Genomic DNA, 23,831 nt, shown 5'->3' on the forward strand with positions numbered 1-23,831 from the left:
TGTTTGTGTTAATATAAGATCTTTAAAATTGGCTTTCTAGGTGAGATCAAGGTCCACCTACTCCAGGATTCTTTACAGGAATCCTGGCAACCAGCATGCACTTGATGGTCTTCCAGCGGTCTCCTCTTGAGACCTCTTGATGGTCCCCTCTTGCCCATCCTATTTTAAACTGTTTGACCCAACTACGACTAAGCAGATTTCCACTGATTAGACTTCTGTCAGTTTACTAAAACCATTCATGTAGTACAGATGTGTATAAATTTAAAAGAAAATCAAGCTGACTTCAAATGTTTACAGGCTGTTACACAAATGCTGCTCTTCTACTTTAAAATCATAACTAAAGCTATCGAAATGAAGATTTATTTTGTTAACATTGTTAGGGAATTTTTGCCCTCCTGATTGTGCCTCTCATTTCATTTATAGAATGTCTTAGAAATGTATAGTGCTTTCTGCCTTTTGATTCTAAATTAGTCAGTGTTGTGACTTTTGGTTGTAATTCATGGTTCAGAGAAACAGAACAATAATATTGAAAAATGCTATAATGCTTTGGTGTCTACTCGTATTTCCCCTTCATGTTGGATCGCTTGTTTGCATATCAGCTAATTCAACTTTTTAGTGTGGAAGTTGCAAGTAATTCACATCAGCATCTAATTGTGCTGAGTATAGTACCCCTGCTTCAAACTGCTGGCAGATAAGTTTGTTGACACAAGGAGTTGTATTCATTTATGAGGAACTCTTTATCCTAATTAAATCCGTAGTAGGCAGGAGGTTGTGTAGGACACCCTGGATTGGCTTTAAATCAAGTTGACATTCTTTGAATAATCTAAAGCAAGAGAAGCTTGATTGACTGTATTGTTATATATACACACAGCCAAGAATGTTAAGTGCTGGAACCCTTCTGGGTAGGGAGGGCTGGGGGGGGGGGGGTGATGGACACAGTAATGTGGGCCTAGCCTCTAAGATGTGGATTAAAATCTAAATTATATGGCATAAAACAGAAGGGTAATGTCTTCATTTTATTCCTCTGCTTGTGACAAAACTAATATCCTCTTGGGGTCCTTTTAGCACAGTCTTAGCAGTTGACGGTTCTATACAAAACGCTCTATAAGAATTATGTGGGAATCTGGCACTGCATTTAACTCGGCATGGGAGCAATCCGCCCAAATGCTGTTGCTACATAATTTCGCCTCATTTCAGTAGGACTTGAATTTCCGCACCAAACCCTCTCAGAACAGAAGGAGACTGCTCAACAGCAGTGTTTGGATTTACTCCCCTTACATTTGGCTGGTGCCGTTAGTGCCTTTTATTAGTTTGCATCTGTAATCTCTGTTGGAATAGAAAGTGAAATGCTGGGTGTTTATGTTCACTGATCTTAATGAATTAAACGACCTTTGCTGGCAAGTAGATAATATACCGAGATGCAGTGGGAGACATAACTAAGTAATAATAATAATGGGAAAAGCTTAAACCATTGTTAGTGGAGAACAAAGGCTACCCCGCAGAGCATACTGCAGTTTGTGTTGCATCCATGCTGACAAGAAGACAGCCTTTCTTCAGTCAGATGGTTTAGTGCTCTGTTCCTTTATTGAAACATAGAAACCCTCTGCAGCTGTTTCCTGTTCCAGAGCAGTTATCTTTCAAAATATTTTCCAGTATGTTCTTGCTCCTTATCATTGTGTGTTGGCCTACAGAAGTTACTTTTCGAATAAAAGTTCAAGGAAAGTTAATACAGGTGAAGACTTTTAACATTGCCCTTCCCTAGAAGCTCAGGACAAGTAATAACTTTTTCAGAGCAATTTATTAAATACACACATGTGCCCTGCATAGGTCCAGTGCATCGATATGGTTGGATCTGGCAATCTGTGAGCACAAGGATCACTGATTTTTGTTCCTTTTTTTTTTTGTTCTTTGTTTCTTTTTTGTGACCATGTGAAAGTTGACTTCCACATGCAGATTGTCTTCTTCTGATGGATTGATGGATCCACTCATCGTTTATTGGTGTTAAACAGAGTTTGTGTTAGATCTGTTCCAGACCTAACCAAGATTCCCATCTAGCCAGGGTTTGAAGTGGGCTTGCAGACACTAGTGAAAATAGGATTAGTATTAATCATAGTTGTCACCAATGTATATATAAACTCTAAGGATAAAAAGGGAAAGGAGGAGGAATTTGTGTCATAGAGTAGGAGAGTAAAAAACTGCCCGTTCCCAAGCTGTTTTCTGATTTGCAGTCTACAGTTTGAAAGATGGCAGTATTGAGTCTGTACCAGACCAAATGCATGATAATACTGATATGTGTGGGCATATCTCTTGTGTCATTTAATTCCCAGATCATTGAAAGCTGCTTATATGGAAGTATCTCTACATTTGGTTCAAATAAGTGTTCTGATTTGGTGAACTTCTGAAGAAGAAAATTCAAAAACTGGTGAATGCCACCAAGCAGAGCTGGAAAAGACAGGCAGCAGGGAATTGATTCACTACATAGAGAACACCATCAGTAGGCTACTGTAGCTGCAATGAAGCACAGGGCATGAAGTGTCATGTAAAGCCTGACAGATCAGACTAGCACCTTGGATTATTCCTGAGAAAGTTAATTCCTGTCAAGAGGCAGGCTGTTGAAATTCATGCCATTTGCAATGATCAGAGTAGAGATTATGGAACCAGAACTAGTTCCTGTGTCACAGTGTCCAAAAAATAGAAAATTAGATTCTTCTCAACAGACGGAGTTAGACAAGGGTGTTCTAGGCATTGTCTGTTAGCCATTGCAGTCAGGATTAAAGAAGAGGTGGAACCTGATCTCACTGAAAGGGGCCAGTCACAGTCTTTGATAACCACCCCAACAGAGTACTTGACCATCTTGCATACTGCCATGTATTGAAGTCTGATTGTTTTTGAAAATGAAAGTTAACTGAGAAAACATTTCTATTGCTCATAATAGTCACAAAATGAGTAGCTGTAGGCAGCCATTTTAAACAACAGCCTTCTTTCATGGTTGAAGAGGGTGAAGCTACTTTTTAGGATATCGTGAAGGACTTCCAGCAGCAAATTGGACATTAATGCAGGAAATTATTCAAATTTTGGTTGATATGTTTTGTATGCTTATTTATGTGTATTATGCTTTAAAACATAAAGCCTGAACCTTTGTTTGGTTGAAATGTCCCCTCTAGAAGCTAGTGTTCAACAAGAATACTTTTAACAGTTATCTGTCAAGCTCTTTTTTATCGATCCTTTATCTGAGCAACACACTCTTTATTTTTGCAGTGATAGCGATGAGGAAAAGAAATCTAGAAGAGGTAAATCCCCAAAAGGTGAATTTAAAGATGAAGAGGAGACGGTGACAACAAAACACATTCATATTACACAAGCTACAGAGACCACCACCACCAGACACAAACGCACAGCAAATCCTTCCAAAACCATTGACCTGGGAGCAGCTGCACATTACACGGGGGACAAAGCAAGCCCAGACCAAAATTCTGCAGCTCACACACCACAGTCTACAGCAAAGGTAAGGAAGGCTACAATAAGCATGACTGTACATTACTGAATTCACATTCACCCTAGTTCAAGCAGTTTTCGTTCAAAGTACAGTTCGAATTTTCTAGTATGCCTTGTGGGAGTAATTCACTGACAACAGCCGTTATTTCCTATGGATGGTAGAGAGACCAGATCTACCATACAGGGAAAAAAGGGATTTTGTTTTGGCCATCGAGTCGCTGTCAACTTACGGCTTCAATGCAAGAGACGTTCAAAGGTGGTTTGATATTGCCTGCATCTGCATTGCAACCTTAGACTTCCTTGGTGGTCTCCCATCCATGAACTAACTAGGGCTGACCCTGGTTGGCTTCCAAGATCTGGTGAGGCTGGGCTTGCCTGGACTGTCCAGGTAAGGGCACTAGGAAATAATGGCCCTGTACAATTTAAAGGGAGGGAGATGGTTTTTCTTGGCTTCTGACATCAAAAAAACTTCCCAAATTCTGGGAGATATATTTTCCTTACTTTTGGGGTCATTTGGGATATCCCTGGGCATTTGATTTCCAGTTTATTTTTGGCTCAGGTATATCCAAGTGCCTGCCCCTAAAGGGTGGTCTTCCTTTGATTCATGGCATAAACTTTTCCCTCATCTGTCTGAGATTCTGCAATTGCTGCATTCTTATCTTTACTGCTAGGTAAGCAAGTGTCAGTTATGCCAGGAGCATCTCTACAAACTACATTTGTGGCATACACTGTCCTCCTTTCTGAAAAGGATTGATCAGCATGGGTAGACAGTGTCTAGAATTGACTACAGTAATAAGAGTAGCCGTCCTGAAGTTAACTAAGAAGCTCTTGCTAGTGCAGAATTCTGCAGTGTGAATTTTAGTAAATATGGCAAGGAGAAACATTGATGCAGGTTACAGATTATCTTCCAGGTCCATTTTAAGATTTCTGATATTGTCTTTAAATCCTTCCCTGGCTTGAGATCCACATGTCAGGCCAACTGCTGTATGTATTGTATAGGGCACTCCCTGCTTCATATTTCCTCAGTGTGTGAGATGAAGACATTGATGGGAAATAGCGGGAGGCCTTTATTGCAAATGCTCTGGAGCCATGGAATGATTTTTCTCAATGAAGTTTTGTGCAAGTCTGGGGTTTTTTTGGGAGGGGGGGGGAATAATACAGAACTGCTCTTTTCCAAAAGACATATGGCTGCTGAGTGGGCACCTTAGTCTTGTGTTGTGCCTACTGTTGATCACATTCTCCTTATGGATTATTTAATTTGATTTTAATTTTTTGTCAGAAGCAAATGCAAGATGGAGAAGGAAATGAAATATTTTAAATAACTACCACTAGTGTAGTGTAGGAACTCCTATAGCTGAATTACTCAAGTGCATATCTAGATTACTTCCTGGCCTTTGTTTGCTTGCGTTCACATAAGTGATAGAACTTTGAATAATTTAGCTAAATGATTTAGCCAGAAGAAGGCAAGAGTGGATTTGCAGGGGATCAGTGCCCATTAGGCTGTAGGCCAAATTAATAAATGGGTGAAGCGGCCCTGTTCTCAAGCATCATATTGCCTATTTTATCTTGTAACAACAGGTTCTAAGCACTTACTCCCAGTAAACTTGACAGTATGGTATAGGTATGGTACAGGTTTGAACCTCCTCGGGAGACTCCCCAGTTATGAAGAAGGATGTTCATTTGTAAACTTAAAGGGGTGGGGATGAACACAATGACCCAGTGAGCACTGAGGGTGCTTTTTGTCCTCACAGGAACTACTGAATATTGAGCAGTGTTGTGTTCAGTTAAAGGGGGGCAGTGGGGTGCGGTGAGGGGATTTTCCTAATTTGGAGTGGGAGATTAAGTTCAGGGTTTATGTGTAATGAGCCCCATCCTGGATGCTATGAGGCTTTTTAAAGGCTGTGACCATTAAAAGGGTCCTAGTAAGGGGATTATTCAGGATCAGAGGAGAAAATGTTTCCTCCAATCCTAATTAATCACAGCCACCACTGATTCTTTAAGAAGGGGGCAAAGTGACTGTTTACAACAGCCCGGAATGTGAGGTGAAGTTAGTGTTGGGGGATGCATATTGTAGACTGCACCAACCCTAATTCCCTTCACCTTCCCAATTCATCCATACGGCACAGGAAGGGAGATGTAAAACTGTCTGCTCCAGTGTTGTACTGTTTGGGTTCATCACCAAATGATTAGCCTCCTGCTTACCTAGCCTTAGAAGTCAGGAGGAATGGGCTATAGAAGTAGACCGCTCAGGTTCAAGGCCAGATGGGCAAGGAATTTCTCATCCAGTTCTGCAGCTCAGTGGGACTGCACTAATGTGCCATGTTGTGGGTGGGGGTCTACTTATTTATCTTCTCTGGTCCCCCTGCAATTCTCACAGGCTCATTTTTTTCATAGGTACAACTTGGAGGCCCCAAGTCCACTTTGCATTTTTAGGCAAAACAGGCTGTCGTGCCTGGAAAGGAGTTTTGGTTCTGTAGCCTGTTCAGATACTGTGCTGGTGTGCTAACCTTGTTCTCTATCAGGTGCAACATTTCCTTAAATCCAGGGGGGCACAGTTTCTGCAGCTCTCCTGGATTGATTGCTCTCAATTATTTTGTTTGCCCATCTAAGAGTGAAAGTCCTCAGTAAGTGCACTGGAGGGAACTTCTTTCTTAAAGGCAAATTAAGTAGACAAATTACTTGCTTTAATCAATAAAGTTGTAATGAGCAGGTTTTCTAGAAACCCCTTAGGTGGTGCATCAGGTTTATCATAAATGTACTTGACTTTGTGCCAAGGTTCATAGAATATTAAAAATGACATTGTGCTCCAGGAAAAGCACTTCTCACACCTGTTTCCATCCTTTGTAAGTTCATGCAGAAATATAGGTTTACTCAGTGATACTGGAGGGTGCCATTGCTCTGTGGTGAACTGCATGTCTGTGTAAGAGAGAGTGAATCCGTGGGTCATGTTAGTAAACACAGTCCCTTCCTTATGACGGGAGGGGGGGAATGAGTGCCTTTGATTTTTCTGAAAAGGTTGTTTAAATCTATACCTTCTGCTTATGGTTTTATAATTACATTCTGCACTTTTGATAAAGCTGAAAAACATAGCTGCCATCTGAAAATATAAGAAGCACATTGTCCCCATTACTGGATACAAGTCTGGCAGAACTGTGGTTCAGCCTTTCTTGGAAAGCAGGCATTACAAAACAGATTGAGGCTTTTTCCAAGTACATAACTTTGGGGTGCTGAGTTCAAATCTCAGGTTGGCTCCAAAGTTCCAGGGTCCCTTAGGAAATTGCACTTTTAGTCAGCCCTCCTTTTTTGCTGGAAATAATCACAGAAGAATGGAAGCAATACTTTGAAGATTAAAATTATTTCAAAGTACCCACAAGATTATTTAAAGCTGGATATTTCACATTCATATATCCTGTAGGTGGTGGTGACAGCAGCAGAAAGTGCTGTCAAGTCGCAAACAAAGTATAGTGACCCCATAGGGCTTTCAGGGCTGATGTAACACTGTATGATGCATCATGAATAGCTTAGCATATAAAATTATACTATTTTGCACATATATGGAATTGACAGGTAAAAACCTTTATTTTCTAAAACAAAAATTGCAAGTATACCCAGTACTTGAGAAAAAGTTGCAGATTGCTGCATGCTAGGCTACCATAACATGTGTTTCTCATTTTTTGTCATCTGTGTGTGTGTGTGTGTATGTGTAATGTGCCATCAAGTCGCAGCCGACTTATGGCGACCCCTTTTGGGGTTTTCATGGCAAGAGGTGGTTTGCCAGTGCCTTCCTCTGCACAGCAACCCTGGTATTCCTTGGTGTTCTCCCATCCAAATACTAACCAGGGCTGACCCTGCTTGGCTTCTGAGATCTGACGAGATCAGGCTAGCCTGTAGGAAAAGTTGAAGGTAGAAAACAAATTCTGAAATAAAGACAAGAATGTCTGTTATTTGGACAGAAACACTGTTACAATTTGGACAGAAACACAATATGCACCCAGCATATTTGGATGTTACACATTATAACATGGAAGACACTGAACACTTTAATATTATATTATACACATTATAGTGTATTAATTATTGCCATATTATTTACATGTAAACAAAAAGTAGTCTTGAAAATACTCCCCTTTCTGTTTTTAACGTTAATAGTGTAAAGTGATTTCCACTCAGTATAGGCCATCACTGTACTGATTGGTTGAAGTCTTAACAAATGCTGGGTAAGTCCATAGGCATTTTTGCCCCAGGTCTTATTCAAATTTTCTCTCATTGCAAACTGTCTCCATAGATACACCTTCAAATTATCTCACTTCGGGACTATAAGATGCTTTAACTTCATTCATAACTATATTTCTTAACACTCTCACTTGTGCTTGTTTGTAGGTTCCTGGCAGCAAATCATCCAGTGACCTGGTTGACCTTTTGTTTGATGGTGCCGATCAGTCAGCCTCCACAGGTAAATGACGGTTCATTCTGAGAAACTGGTTTAGCCACAAGTCTGTATTTCTTAATACTGGAATAACTGAAAGATCAGAGTGTTATGAAGCTAAGGAAGATGATATGAGTCACTTAAATACTAAGCTGTGCATATATTCATAGAATCGCATGCAAATTACCATATTATATAGATTAATAATAACCATAACACCTTAGAAAGATTCACAGCTAAGTCACTCTGTCAGGAAATGCGGTGGCTAGAATGCAGTGTTATTCATAATTAATTCTAAAAGCGTGTAATCTAGTCAGGTTTCAACACTTCTCATGTTACACATTAACAGAGGCAGCATTAGAAATGGTTGACTTCCATGCACAAGTCGCATCTAATGTATATGGCAAAAGTGAAGTCAACACTTCTGTTGTCATTATTCTGATGACTCTTGGATGACCTGGTAGCAAAAAATTATGTATCTTGATCCTTTTGAAATTACCATTCTATTCATTGTAAGCAACGAATTGAAACTACTCATTCTGCACTTAGTATCTAGCTTTATTTTAATTATAAATGCTGAAGTGCAAGTTTGGTAAATGAAAAACAGTTGCCTGATTGGGGCAGCATCAGGATTATCTGTGGCTGGCATGAAATATTAAAATGGTTCTATTCATACATTTTTGTACCAGTAGAATAGCAGTTGCAGAAGAATCAACCACAGAGCAGATGTCTGAATGCTAAGTGATAGTTGTGTAATGCATGTAGTGATGAAAAAGCTGCTATGAATTCAACAGAGAAAGCTGGATCTTATAAACCATGAATTCCAATTTTTTTCTGTTTTCATAGAATCATAGAGTTGGAAGGGACCACCATGGTCATCTAATCCAACCCCCTTCACAATGCAGGAAATTCACAACTACCTCCCCCCCACACCCCCAGTGACTCCTACTCCATGCCCAGAAAATGGGCAAGATGGCCTCCCTCTCATGATCTGCCCAAGGTCATAGAATCAGCAATGCTGACAGATGGCCATCTAGCCTCTGCCTAAAAACCTCCAGGGAATGAGCACTTACCACCTCCCGAGGAAGCTTATATTGTTCTCTTTTGCTCTAGAAGCCAATATTAACTCCACCACCCCCCACCCACCCCCAAAGGCTGGCCCTGGGAATTGGAGAACCTCATGGACAAAATGCTGTGAGGCTGCAGTGAGGAAATGGAATTTGGTGAAGTTTGTGTTCCTATAAGCATAACAAATGAAACAGGCCACAGCTTTATTGATTACAACCATTGGAGCCTTGGCAAAGCATAGGGCAAGGGTGGGGAACGTCAGGCCCGGGGGCCGTTTAAGGCCCACAAAATCATTTGGTCTGGCCCTTCATGGGTCCTGGCAGATCTCTAGCTCAGAAGGATCTAAGACTGGCAATCCGCCCCCTCCTGCAGACAGGAATAGCCTTTATTCAAGGCGGATGTGAGTTTGTTTTGCTGAGAAAAGGAACTTCCCCCCCCCCTTGCAGAAGAGTCGTTAGCTATGGAGCTGCTAGGACCGCCCAAGAAACTGTGTTAACCCTTTCCCACCTGGGCCATGGAGAAATGTATTCCCTCTGTACTACAAGAGGGCTTGGGGCAGAAGTGGCGACAATGGAGGTGTTAAAGGGGGCAGGGCCAGAATGTGCGGGTGGGGGGGAGTTCTTAGCCAGTGTGTCCTCATTTCATCCCTGCAGGCAGAGGTAGCAGGAGCCGGCTGTAGAATTTGCCCCTGTCCATGCGGAGCAAGAGCAACTCCGGCGTGTGGCTGGACGGCTACGCCCGGCTGGTGCAACAGACAATCCTGTGCCACCAGATGGGCGAGTGCACCACCGGTTGGATGCCTGCCTGCTTGCCCGCATGAGGGGGGTTCATCTGGGGCAGCTGCCTGCTTGAGGCTTGGTCGGTTAATTTTTAAGTTGGTAATTTTATATGGCCAGCGAATGATGTTATAAGTATCCAAATGGCCCTTGGCAGAAAAAAGGTTCCCCACCCCTGGCATAGGGCAACATCAGGTGACCCTCCTGTCAACCAATGGCCTAAATCCTTCTCCAGCCCACCTGCTGGGGAGCAATGTGGAATGGCAAGTCCTGGGATCCCACATGGGTGCCAGCCACTGTGTGGTTCCTGTCACCTAAAAGTGAAGCCAGGCGACAGCCCCCCCCCCCCCCGAGATAGGCACACTGCTGAACAGCTCTACCTCAAGGCCCCTTACGGGAGTCCCCAAAATGAAGGGAAGTAAGCACACAAGCATAGTCTCCCCCAAATGGATCCAGCCTAGTGGCCAAACTGCCCTCACCCAAATCTGTGATGATAGCATGCTAACAAGAAGAAAATCCTGAAATTTAACGCAGTGCCCAGAATGCATAAAACAAAGGAAGGGGAGGGAGGGAAGCTGGAGCTGATTGTGCATGCCCAGGCAGAGGTGTTTGACATAAAAAGGAAAAACAGTCCAGAGTGAAGACTCCAGTCTCCAGGTCTTCCCTGCAAGCTCTTCCCTCCAGCCCAGCCCCAACAGCCTTTGTTTGATTGGCAGGGCCTCCGCCGAGCCCACCCTGGAGACCCCTGGCCACTGCTGCAAGGCTGGGAGGGGGACAAAAAAAACCTTCCTCTGTTTTGCCTGCTCCCAGCTCAGCAACTGCAAAATCAGCCCAAGGGCCATCACTTCCCTATTCTGCCAATCCTTACTTCTTCATGAACACTGCAATTTTGTACATTAACTTGCCTTACCCCAGTACTTACCTGGGAGAAGTGAAAGGTGGTATACGTAGTAGGGTCTGGTTTCTATGTAAAAGCATTCCTTGGAAAGTAATAACCATAATAGCAGTAATAACCATATTAGTGGGCAGATGAAAGAATTTCCCTCTTTATCTTCCTGGCTCCTCCTTCTTGGTTCCTAAAATATTAGACACCTGTAGCTCTGGGAAGAAGGGATTAGAAGGCACCCCACCCAGCAGCTACCATTCTGAAGCCATAAATGGAGCAACATCTCAGCTGGAGCAGCAGGGGTCTAATATTGGATCTCATTCCAGTCATCTACAAATGAGAACCAACCGCTCTCAAGTGTTCTCTCACCTTTCTTGTACTTGAATAGGTTAAATAGAGAGGCTGATCATCTAAAGGTTTCATACAACAGGGCCAATGCAGACCTTTGCATGCCTTCCCCCAAATGAAATACCTTCCAGGGTGGGATTCAATGGGATGCAAAGAACTGCAGTCACAAAGAAAATCTGGCAGCCCCCCCCCCCCCCACACACACACAAGGCACTCTGAGTGGGAGCACTTTCAAGTTGTGCACTCGTCTCTTGGGATGCAATGCAGAAATCCCATCATTGATATCAGCTTGCTTGCTAAAGGAACCAAGGGTTTCTTTTCCTGCTAGGCTGAGTAAATGGTCTTTTAAAAGCTATGTTCGATTAAACTTGAATTCTGTATAATATTTCAAGAACAGAGCATGCTGGCTGATCTCAGAGGTATGATCCTTTCTTGCCATCGTGAAACCTTTTCATGATTTGCAGCTTGAATAGCGCCCGTGATCTTCTTTCCCTGCTACAATTGAAATTAATGTCACCCCGCTTTCTAACATCAGCCTTTAGGAGATCTCTTAGAGATGAGATATGTTACCAGCTGGCCCTCACAAATAATGTCTGTGCTGTCCTAAGGAGGCAGATGGAAGGAGTTAATTTATAACGACAGGTCTCACTTGGGAGTCTTCGAGGCCAATTGATGCTGTGGAGATTAGCACTGCCTTTCTCAAGCAGGTCACTTTTACTGACCATCGTGCTACTCACGGTGCGGGCTACACAAGTACGCCTTTTGTGACATGCATGAAAAAATAAAGTCCAAAACCAGACTTTGTTAAATGTATTGGAACGTCATGTTCTCAAGAATCTTTGACAGCAGTTGTCAAACAGCTAGTCCATATCTGTCATATGAAAACAGGAAGCAACTTGTTTTTTATTGAGAAACGTGGTTCTTGGAATAAAGTACCCAGATGAATAGATTTAAACAAACTGTAGAATCTAGAAGGGTTGGAGGTTACCATTTAGACAAAATTCGAAATGCCAAGTGTAATTATTATACGGGACTTTTATTCCAGTTAATTTAATTGCTGTGGTTATTATTTCAACTTTTAAAAGGGAATGTTGAGATCATGAGAAAAGTATAGGCCTCCTTCTAAAAACCTTACAAGCCTAGGAAATACTTTAAAAAAAAACAACCATGGATATACAGGAGAGGTAGTTCTAGGAATTAAGCCTCACAAACCTCCGTGTGCATGGTTGGAAAGCTGAATTAGTTCTGTTGACTTTGGTGTACTGGCTCTTTGACGTACCCAAAGATGTGTGGTTATGGCAACATATGTAAAATGTTCCGTGGCAGTCTGCATTTGGCGGTCATGTATGCTGGTCTGCTACTTTTACCTGTTAGGTGAAAATCTATTCTCAAAGGTTGCTACCCAAACTTAGGTGCCACTGTCTTCTTTGGGATCTCAGTCACTCAACAGGTTTGTGACCTGTTTCATCTAGAAAAGGTAGCTATTGGCCCACACCAATGCATGACCTTAGTCTGATAGTCGCTGTGTTAGCACAGCATTAGTGGCACCATATTTGAAATCCCACATCTTTGTAGATTTGCTTTTGCTTGGCAGCATGCATGCCCAAGATACCTATAGCCATCCTGGTCAAACAGTTGTGTGGGAAACCTGAGTTAAGCATATATAGAGCTTAACCTCTACAATTCACATACATGCCTTAGGAATGTGTCCTTAAATTGGTTGTTAGGGTGAATTTACCTGTATTAACTGAACTAGTAACACTATTGAATCCATGTTATTAACCAAAAATCTGACGTTTCTAATTTAGTTGTGCATGCTCATGTGTGCCACATGAAAGAATGTGTATCTTCTGATTAGCCAAATGTATTGAATACCCTCAAATTATTTGGATAAATGAAATGTAGCTGAGCCTTTTCACAAATTTCCAATACAGCTTCCCATAATGATTTAAAATCAATTCTAGTAAGTGCCCAATCTGTCTCTTAACGCCTGGTTTACAAAAGCATTCACCTTCTAGAAGTGAGAAAGATCTTTACTGTTTTCTTAGTATGCACATTCTGAAGGTAGCTGCTGATGTCACCACCTGAAATCTAAGCATGCTTTCTGAATATTGGCTGAAAATGGTATTAAAGTATGCATACAGTAGAAGAGGAACTGTTTCTTTTATTACTGCTAGCCATTTATTTAAAAAAGGAGTTAGTTCTAGTTTAATTAACCCAGTTGAGAGCAGCAGATGGGGCAGAATGTCTTGCAGTGATAAGACAATTCTGAAATGGCACCAGATGTTAGAAGCTGTCCCTGGTGGTGTTTGAGTGCAACACAGATGTTACAGTCCCACCTGGCTAGTTTCTAAGCACTGCAGGCTAAGCAGCTGTGATGTAACCCATATAATGTACGCAAACACTAAAAGCAGAATAATTGAGCTGCTGCTACTCCTTGGAAAGATATGACTACTTGGAGGTGAAATCTTTTAAGGACGAACTGTGGCAGCTAAGGCAACTCTTTCATTCTTTCAGGAGAAGAATGACTCGCCAGTACATTGCAGTTAGAAGACAACCAAACAGTCTAAGGAGAGACTGCTTCACACAAGACATTTCTTTCCATGTAGGAAAATCTGTTCCTCTGTATGTGAAGAAACACACAGCATAAGTTTTCATCTTTCCTGGGATCACCATGGTCCAGGAGCTGTTTGGTTTCTTGATCTGCACTTTGAAGATAAAAGGCACACTCACAACTACATACAAAGAAGTTTATCTACTCTTCTTCCTACATGGAAGTGGCCTCCTTTACAGGAAAGAATGTCACTTGTGAAGCAGCCCTCAATTTAATCTGATAAAATTATCGCATCAGAATTATATCCCGCATAGATTATGTCAGGGATTTTCTACCATGATTTATAAAATAGGCTGTAAGGAAGACTAGTTAGAATTCTGTATTTTGATATAAATAATTTACTGGTATCTTACAAATGCACATTGGGACTTCTGTGTTCTGCTTTAGAAAGTAAGCAAACGTATAAAAAATGAACACTAGTGCAGGCTTAATAGTTTGAAATCATGAATCTGAAATCATTGGTATGTCATTTATTCTTAAAGTTGCACAGGAGTTATGTGGAAGAAAACTTTAAATTTTTCATTGTAGGTGGCGTGATAAACAAATGAAAGGATTCCTCCAGTATGAACCTGTTTTCTATGTTAAAGCTACTTCCTTTTGGAACTGGTCTAATCTTTACTTTGTGGTATTTTTGCCAAGCCTCCATTGGCCCTACAGCAGTTTTTTGTTCTCTGAAGCTTCATATATCTTCATCAATTATTACTGAAATGAGTGTATAAATCTCTTGTTTTGAATTTGTTTAGAAGTGATAAGTTGGGAGGAACAGTTCTTCTAGATTCCTCCTTAAAATGAAGACCACTAATAAAGCAGGCTTGGGCCTTGGATGTGCTTCAGAAATTTTAGTTTTGATAGTGCTTAGTATTTTCCTTACTTTGTGTGCTCTCCTGTGCTTCCATATCTAATATGCATTTTATTTTTCATATGTCTTCTGAACTAACTGGATACCACTGGACCACCTATCACCCATATGGATTAACTGTTATTTAATTTTCATGGTAATTTGTGGCACTCTGTCACAGTCTTGTGTGTACCAAAACAGTACACTCATGTGAAAATCCATGCAGCAACTGGTCGAAGAACACAAGCATCTTTCAAACTCTGGTTTGCAGGATTCCCAGAGGTTTTTTGTAGTACAACATGATGACACAGAAATGTGGCTCCTTGTTGCATGAACACAGATTTTGAGAAATTTTCAAGCCACATATGCAAGTTGGTTGTTCGTTACATGTGTCCCTGTGGCACATTTAGCTCCTAAGGTAGATAATAGCTTAGTGTGTAATCCACCAAGCTATGCAAAGAGATCACACAGCAGCACTTAGTATGTCTTGGTATATCCAGTATATCTTGGTCTATTCTGACGCTTGGCATACAAGAGATTTAAATGTAAAATGTTATGCTATAGAGGTTACCGCACTTTGTATTCCCAGTGATGTATTAAGAGTTTGAAAATGTTATTAAAAACATCGCTTTAAAAGGGGTTTTGGATACCATGGCTTATAAATGGTTGGCAGACGTCTTCACAGCTAAAGGGGCCAAAAAAAGTGCAAACAGTATTTTTTATAACATTTTCAAACTCTTAATACATAGCTGGGAATACAAGTGCAGTAACCCCCTATGTTGAGTAGCTACAAGCTTTTTTAAACAGTTCCTGTCAGCAGTTACTGAAGTAGCTGTTTCTGTTCCAATAACAGTCTTTTAATTGCTTCTGTTTTTAGGTGGATCCACTGACCCCTTTGGAGGGTTTGCTGACTTCAACTCTGGAAGTTGTCCCCCCTCACAAGGTACAACATTCTATTGATGGTAAAGCTACTTTGGGGAAGATGGTGTAAAAAACAACTTCACTGCTGGGCATTTTGATCTTTGTTCTTTTTCATCAGAACTCTTTGATAATATCCAGTTGTCATGTTGACCGTGCTAGATAGATAAGTTGTTGAGTTACTTTGAGGGTTTGATACAACAGTTTGGAGTTTTGATAACTATCAGGTTGTTATTTGGAATAAGAGGCTTTGTTTGTCCTTTACTTTAGCTGTACTCACTGTAGAATATTGATATTTGTATAGCAAAGGGGTAGTCCTTTGGGATGCAAGCACGTAGCAGATGCAAGTTGTGAATTCCACACTCAATTGTCCTTTGCTTAATTCTTGCCCACTGTTTTGCTTCTATCAAACAATTGCCATTCTATTAGGTATGCATATATTTCCAGAAACTTGGATGAATAGGCTAATATGTTTTAATTTACCAGCTTTCCTTTCTTACTTGTCTGGGATTTCTGCATATTGATTAACCCATTTGGAAATAAACAACTGTTAGGGATTATTTCCCTGGGAGACCTGATTCTACCCTGGATCAAATAATTTCATTCTTAGAAAACAGTGTTTCTCTGATTAAGTTTATACTTCTCTTGTGTTTTGCAGAGCCATCTTTTCCATAACTGAAAATGATATGTGCTGGGCAGCCCGATCCTAATGGGGTGGTAGATCTGCTGCAGTCGGGGACACCGCAGCCACACCACCTCCTGAGCGGCTTGCTGCTGGGGACAGCAAGCTGAAAATACAATTTCAAAGGAAACCCCATGGAACTCTCCTTTTTGCAGGCGTAACTCGGCACCTGCAAAAGGGCATTCCTGGGCCAAAAGGGCTTAGGGAACTGACTAATGTCAGCTCCACCCCTGGGAACACCCCTTTAGACCCCGGCACAAGCCCCTGCTGCTGCCAGTGAGGCTGCGTGGCACCTGTGGCGCACACAAGTGGCACTAACCTGATGCCGAGGTCACGCCGGCTCCTGTCCCTTTTCTCACACACACACACACAGGTTAGGATTACGCAGTTAATCTTTGTATCTCTAAGGAGGAACCATAGAGTTCTTCTGGTAACATGATCAAGGGATATACATGATTATTGCTTGCCCTGACATATGACATTAAAGATATTAAGTTAATGTACTAACAAGTTTTTTTTAATTTTCTTATATCCGTGGGGATTTTGTTTTCCTAGGCTGATCAAAAGTGCTAACCACAGTCACAAGCTTTCTGACAGTTATAAAAGCGTGAATAAATTGTCAAAGGAATCGCTACTTCCTTGGTAGACATTAGGAGCAGGATCTTTTCTGTAATGGCTCTTGTTTCTTAGTAGTAAAGAAAAAAAATGTTAAGTTTCAGAACGTTTGAATGCCCCTGTGCATTTTAAATCATCTCAACATTATGTAGTCAGTTACAAAAATGTTATCCACTATTATATTTCCACGCATCTGGCTGGTGTTCGTTTTTTTAATCTTTTTTTGTTAGCCCTTTAGCAGATTTTAAACAAAGCTGAGCAAAAATGTTTTACACATAATTTTGATAGAAAACTTAGTAAAATTGAAGAATATGATTGGAAAGCCGCGTAGAGTAAACAAGTTCTGCTCTGATTGTAGAATTCCTGTGCAGCCTTGTCCTGAAGAGCTTGGGTTATTCCAGGTAACCTCCATCAATGTCAGTGTGAGACCAGGTCCTTCCCCATGGACGTGATTCTTTGTATAGTTCTTGTTTCTGCTCCAAATGCAGAGGGATCAACATGGAAGCTTCCCTGGACTTTTCTTACCTAATTGCCCCCCACTTGTGACTGCCAGCTCCCCCTGTGCCTCTGGAGGGCTTCTTTTTGTTTTCCAAAAATTGATAATAATTACATCAATATAACATTAACATAATATAATATAACATAATGATCTATTGCAACAATGTACTACTTCCTAGCCTTCATTTTTAAAAATGGTTTGTTGTGGATTTATAAAGGGCTAGAGATTTTTTAGAATGAAAGGTGAAAGCTGGTACATAGTACTAATATTTAGAGGCCGTGATTAATCCAATTATTTATGTTCTGCTTGTCTCACTAAATTGTGGGTTAAAATACTGTTATTTCTAGCATGCTTACCTCGCTGAATTTTCTGCTGGACATGTAGTATGTGTGTAAAATGAGTTCCCAAACCAAGGTTGAGAAATACCACAGCAAAGCAGCAGAAAACATGGAAATAGTGTGAACGGAAAATGATGTTGTGTGCATGTCCCTGAAAACAGCGCTGCTGAAAAGAAGCCAAGGTGGAGCAAAATGTCCATGTGGAAACCACTCTGGTTGGCCTCCTCCTGTTTTATCGGAAGACCAGCTTTGGGTTTGATTAGCCTTTAACTGCGCAATCCTATGCAGAGTTACTCCAGTCTGAAATCAGCGGGCTTAAACTGGAGTACCTCTGCATAGAATTGCACTGTAAATTGCTCAGTTATCTCAACCCTAATAAATCTTTGGTTCTCCATTTCATTTGGTTCATGCATCCCCATGCAACGTCTGTATATTGCATAATGCTCTGTGTTGGAAGAAGGCTGAAATTAATTAATAAGAGAGCATTTCTGGTGCAACATTGAACTAACAGATGCTTTAGGCAAGATGTCCAGCTAGGAAGAGAAGGGTGATGGTGCTAATTTGTTTGTGTTGATTTAAGTTCCGTGCAAACTAAAAATTGCCTAGTTGGGAGTACAGGGACTTCACATTAAGATCTTTCTGTGGGAGCAAAGGAGCTTTTGCAAATGTTATAATTAGCCCTAAATTATTGTGTGTTTGGCTTGAAATGTCCCTACTTCTTCCCCCAAAGCAGTACTCATAATAATCACTCTGGCTTGGATCCTGAGATGCCATTCCATTGGCACAGCAACAGCTCCAGTACTAGAGCAGTTTTTCCATCTGCAGAGGAGGGGAGGGAGTTTTCCCCCTGATTTCCCTCTTCCCTCCCAATTTGCTCCCCACACTGTTCTTTTGATTCCACTGTCCATCAGGATCATAACTTCAGGGGGCATAGAAGGCTTCAGTGAGAAGTGGGAGGTGGGGAAGTTACCCTTCCTCTAGCATAATCCTTGTTCTGGTCAGGATCCAAGCGTATAGTATCCATACAACCCCCGTCCCTTAAAAAGAACTTCAATGCATTCATATTTTTCTTCTATTGGGGTTAGTTGTTTGTTTAATTTCTGGGGAAACAGCTGAAAAATGGTTCTATTGCAAAGCATTTAGTCTGGAAGAAAGAACTATATTCTTTTCAGACATGCATTGTCTTGGGGACAGGATCCAAACTGAACTGAGAATCTTAAGCCCTTAAATGCTTGAAGCTGTGCTGTTCTGTCTTGATTTTACTGTTTACTGAAAATGGAGGTTTGGGCATTTGGAAGCCTATTATGCAAATAATGCAATCTAACATGAGATATTCCTTTATCAGTATTAATATGATTAATCTATACTGATCACCATTATGCAAGATGCCAGCAATGATTAATCATTCTTGAACAATAAAGCCTCTCTAGAACTTAGTTGATTAATCATCTTTGGTAAAGTTCCCAAAAGAATGTCAACAAATTCCTCTCCATTCTCCCCACTTTATGCATGTGTTTGGATGTGAGCATACAGTAACTGGAGAATCGGCACATTCAGCATTTACTTATCCATCAGGAATACTTAAAATGTGCTTAAATTTTTAATAGGCAGTACTAATTGAAATACTCCCAATAAAGTCCCTTTTGTAGGGCAGATCAAAGCAAAAATGTTTCACTATGGCCCCAAGCGAATGAATTTCAGCCTACTGCTTGCATTGAAGCAGGCCGCATACATATTTGTTAATATTCTTTTGCCTCCCTTCCCTTCGTTACTTAAATTCCAGTCTACCCATGAAGGTAAAATTGATAAGGTTTTTATACCCAGGTGCATAGGTAGTATTAAGAAATATTGTCATGAGATGAAAATTATTGCAGTGTTTTAAGATTAGGTAAGTAAGATTCTAGTTAATAGGCAAGTTTGTAAATTGCTAATTTCTAGCCAGCTGTATAGACCAGATTATTTTGAAGTCAGTAGGGTCTCATCTCTCTGACCTTACATCTCCCAAGTCTGTCATTTTGCACTTAGGTAGGAAAACTCATCAAGTGTAATCGGTGATTAAAAATCCTGAACTATTTCCTTTGTCCACACACATGTAATTTCTTGCCGAACTGAAGAACGTGAATGGCATCTGGAGCACTTCAGAAAGCTCCTTTCATCATTTGTAACATTCTTCCCAGGTTTTGCATGTGAGCAACAAGCAAAATACATGCATCTTGACAGTTTCAGGCCTAGATAGTAAAATCATCCTAACCATCTACCATGCTTTTTATAACATTAGTATTTGACAACTGAAATACCAGTGGCTAAAGAATATGTCCCAGGCTACTTTATCTCAAAAATGGAACAATCCTCCTTTTTCATTATTTCCTTTACAACTTGCAATTCCACCTGTAAGTTTTATTCTTCAAGTAAAACATTTTGAAATGGGATAGTACAGACTCTGTTATAAAAGAAAATGCCTGCAGTAGGAGAGTTTGAGAGCATGTGTGAACTTTGAATGCGTATTTATCAAAGCACCCGTAGAGTGCTAAATAAATACTACACAATGCAGTTAACAAGCACAACAGAGGCGAGACAAACACCCTGAGGCAGCTGAATTTGAAAACCCATGATTTTATTGGTATCCCACTTAGCAATGCTATTTTAATAACTCATTGTACAGCATGTAATTTATATGTAATCAGACGGGTTTGAACAAATTGCTGTTTTTATGACTTCTTGTGGCTGTGAGACTAGCCTTTTTCACAGTGATAGATTCCAAGCGTCAGTGAGTTGATGTTTGCAGCTTTGCCTGAAGGTTCCAGGTTTTGGATGGTGGCAGTTTAGGTGCTGAACTTCTGCCATGTCTTTGATGCCTTCTTTGTCAACAACAGCCATTTTTGTTGGAGGTTTCCTTAAGTCCTGCAGATTTGCTCTTAGGAGATAGTTATGTACGTGGCTCTCTCGCTCCGTGCAGAGTCCATGGGTGATGCATTGTCTAGCCATACTTCTAGAGCAGGGGTGGGTGTTCCTTATGTCCTTTGCTACCCTGTTAAAATGGTTGGAATATTCATGAGACAGAGTAATGTCCAGATGGAGATTCTACCTGCAGATGTTAATCTGGATGGGCACAAATCAGCTCTCATTTGTTTCACTTCATGGAGTGTGGCATTTGTTCCATGCCCTTCACAAAGTCTCTTACCTTTTTCTTTTCCCTCCCCAGTTGCAGCTCCAAGTGGGAATGGAGAGTTTGGTGACTGGAGTGCCTTCAACCAAACCCCTTCCACTGGGGAGCTCTTCAGTGGCCCTGCTCAGCCAGCTGTTGAGCTCTATGGTGGCCCTGCTCAGCCGAACCTTGGCCAGCCTCCAGCAGCTTCAAATTCTGCTGACCTCTTTGATTTGATGAGTTCCTCCCAAGCCACCATGACCTCCTCCCAAAGCATGAATTTCTCTATGATGGGTTCTAATACTGTCAGCCTGAATCTACCCATGTCAAGGTCACAGGTATGATGTTAGTCTTCAGTCCCTTAACGAGCCAGTATGAAAAGTTACCTGAATGGTTTTGACAAACTTGTCGTTAAAGCGTCTTGTCATTTGTAGCTCTCAAGTGCCGTCTTGTCTTTTTTGCTTCTGTTGCCACTCCTTATATGAGGTTTAGTTACATTAAAAGAAAAATTCTAAAGTAATCCAAGAGTCATAGAACATATTGTGAACTTCGAATTTGTGGTACTTTGTAGTGAGGGAGTTACTGCTTTCTGACATTCTGTGTCACAGGAGATTTTGCTCAGTTGGAAAATAATGGACTCTTAAACAGTCTTTTTTGATTGGTAAATGTCACAGGTAATATTCCAAAATAATTTAGTGTGGCTGTAATCCATTTTGGGAAGTGGGGGGAAACAGCGAATATGGGACACTTCAGACTTTTGTGGGTTACTGGCTTTGGCACAGCTCCAGCCACTGATTGATGAAGTACTCACAGGTGATCTTGAGAATTTTATGAATATGAACTTCAACTTCCTTGCCTCTTAGTTCTCTTCGGCAAGCATAAATGTCCATCTGTTTCTCTTTATGAAGGCAGAATGAACTCTCAGAGAAATTACTCTAAAATATGGTAAGCAATGAATGGCACACATTTAATTTTTTTTTAATTATGCTTCTAGCCTTTGCAAAATGTTAACCCAATGATACAGAAGTCTAACCCACTTTATGATCTGGGCACAGAGATGGTCCAGAAAAATGCAAGCAAAACTCTGCCATCGACCTGGTCAGACCCTAGTGTAAATATCAGTTTGGACAATTTAATTCCCGGTATGCAGCCTTCTAAGCCCCAACAACCATCACTGAATACGATGATTCAGCAACAAAGTAAGTTTGGCTGACCATTATTGTTGATATGCTTGTTTGGCTAATGTTTTTTTAAGAATCAGTTTTCCTGATGCATTTCTTTGTAATCTATCTTTGTAGTCATGATTGAGGTCTGCTAAAAATAGAATAAAAGAATAAGATTTTCTCAGTCCCATTGGGATCCCTCTCTCTCTCCTATGACCAGAGTATCTGGGGAAACTGTGCAAGTGTTCAATTGTATGTTTTAGCTTACTCAAGTCTGGTTATAGAAAGTTCACCACTTTTCACATGGGGTGAAGTAAGCAATACATAAGCAGCACTGAAGAAACTGCAGCGAGGAAAATAAATCCACAGGAAATGTACAGCTGAGTTGTCTGCCCAGTGCTGGAAATGGTTACTAGACATATGCCTGACACTCAAAATGGGCATTGATGTCTGTATCTAATGGTCAGTACTCAGCAACTACAACACATTTTACGATGATTCTGCAACAGCTTTCAAATTTTGTAAGCTTACATCGCCTGGTTGCGACTCTGCTGTGTCTGTATAAGTGTGTCCTTACAGGCGTCTTTAAAAGATGCTTGAAATACCAGAAGGCTATGAAGTGCAAAATATGTGACCCACCACCAGCCACGAAACAAGTGCAAAATATGTGACCCCCTACCAGCCACATATGCTCTCTGCTTGACGGCACTTGTTGTACAGTGCTAGCTAGGATTCAAAAGCAAGAGGTTTTCCAGAGCTCAGATGGCCTACCATGCATGGCTGGTAAGCTACATTTAAACTGGCATATGATAAATTGCGTAGATCTGTTTCTAATACTTTGTTCCCCATCACCACCATAATCCAAGGATTTGGTTCAGTCTCAAAAATTCTGCCATGTCTTTTCTCAAGCTTTTGAAGCACACCGCCCCTCAAACAATTAAAAGCAGTATGTTGAAGAGATCTTCCGTTGCACTCTCCTATTTACAAAGCCTTCTGGTGAGGACAAAGGGAATTCAGTTTAAGAAGGTCTACCTAAAAAGATCTGAATATAGGGAGTAGAATTATATCCCTGAGGGCAAATATCAACAGTTTTGTAGAAGAAGCATGGGAGAGTTGGGGTGGGGGGACTTTAAGTGATGGGAACTGTATGACTGTGAGACTGCAGGATTTGTGATCCTTCAGAGGCTTTAAATTATGCTTTGTTTTAAATACTTCAGAACTGTGAATCTGGAGGAAAGAATAAGTACATAACTTTTAAAACACATTCCAGTAGCAGAAATAGCTGAAGAATTTACCTTTTTAATTTACATTTTGTTTTTGCACAGATATGCAACAACCTATGAATGTGATGAGTCAAAGTTTTGCAGCCATGAGCCTCAACTCTCCACCCAGCATAATGCCTGTTCGACCTCCAGCAAACCCATTGATGGGAGGGCCTGTTCCCATGGGAATGCCCACTGTGATGACTGGCACAATGGGCATGGCTTCCATGGGAGGCGCACCTATGATGAACCAGGGAATGATGGGAATGAATGTGAACATGACGATTCCTGCTTCTGGAATGGGTTTGCCAGGTGTGGGTGTTCCTAATATAACTATGGCATCCACCATGACTCCTGGAACTGTGCAACCTAAGCAAGATGCCTTTGCAAATTTTGCCAATTTTAGCAAATAGATTGTAAACCAGCCAGTCAGAGTGAATGAAGGATTTTAGTTGCACAAATAAAGCTGGGGGTAAGGGTGGAAAATGCTGATCAGTTTTTTTCCTTTTGCTTTTATCACTTACTTTTAAAGAACCCACCTAAAGAACCCAAAGGTGGTTTTGTAAATTCTGGAACTACGATTGTTCAAGTTTTGGTGAGTTTCAAGGTTCTTCCAATGAAATGAGGCAAATAGCTGACATTGTAATGACTAAGCCTTGCTGTTCTGACAAGACAATTAAAAACCTTTCTAGAGGGCAGAACCAGTTTTAACTTTGAAACTTGTGGAAAGTCTGGAATTTGGGGGGCTGGGTGAATCT

General features: G+C 41.0%; 1 protein-coding gene across 1 annotated transcript in view; it reads left to right on the forward strand.

The window, feature by feature from the left end:
* CLINT1 (clathrin interactor 1) overlaps positions 1-23,618 on the forward strand; it is a 75,551-nt gene extending 51,933 nt beyond the window's left edge. Inside the window, exons 7-12 of the mRNA XM_056867165.1 lie at positions 3,259-3,505; positions 7,876-7,948; positions 15,329-15,394; positions 20,712-20,986; positions 21,643-21,847; positions 23,137-23,618. Of these exons, the coding sequence (XP_056723143.1) occupies positions 3,259-3,505; positions 7,876-7,948; positions 15,329-15,394; positions 20,712-20,986; positions 21,643-21,847; positions 23,137-23,486 (1,216 nt within the window). The 3' untranslated portion in view covers positions 23,487-23,618. The remainder of the gene's footprint in view (positions 1-3,258; positions 3,506-7,875; positions 7,949-15,328; positions 15,395-20,711; positions 20,987-21,642; positions 21,848-23,136) is intronic.
* The last annotated feature ends 213 nt before the right edge of the window (positions 23,619-23,831 follow it).

This window comes from Euleptes europaea, chromosome 1 (assembly GCF_029931775.1).
Source record: "Euleptes europaea isolate rEulEur1 chromosome 1, rEulEur1.hap1, whole genome shotgun sequence".
Lineage (NCBI taxonomy): Eukaryota > Metazoa > Chordata > Lepidosauria > Squamata > Sphaerodactylidae > Euleptes > Euleptes europaea.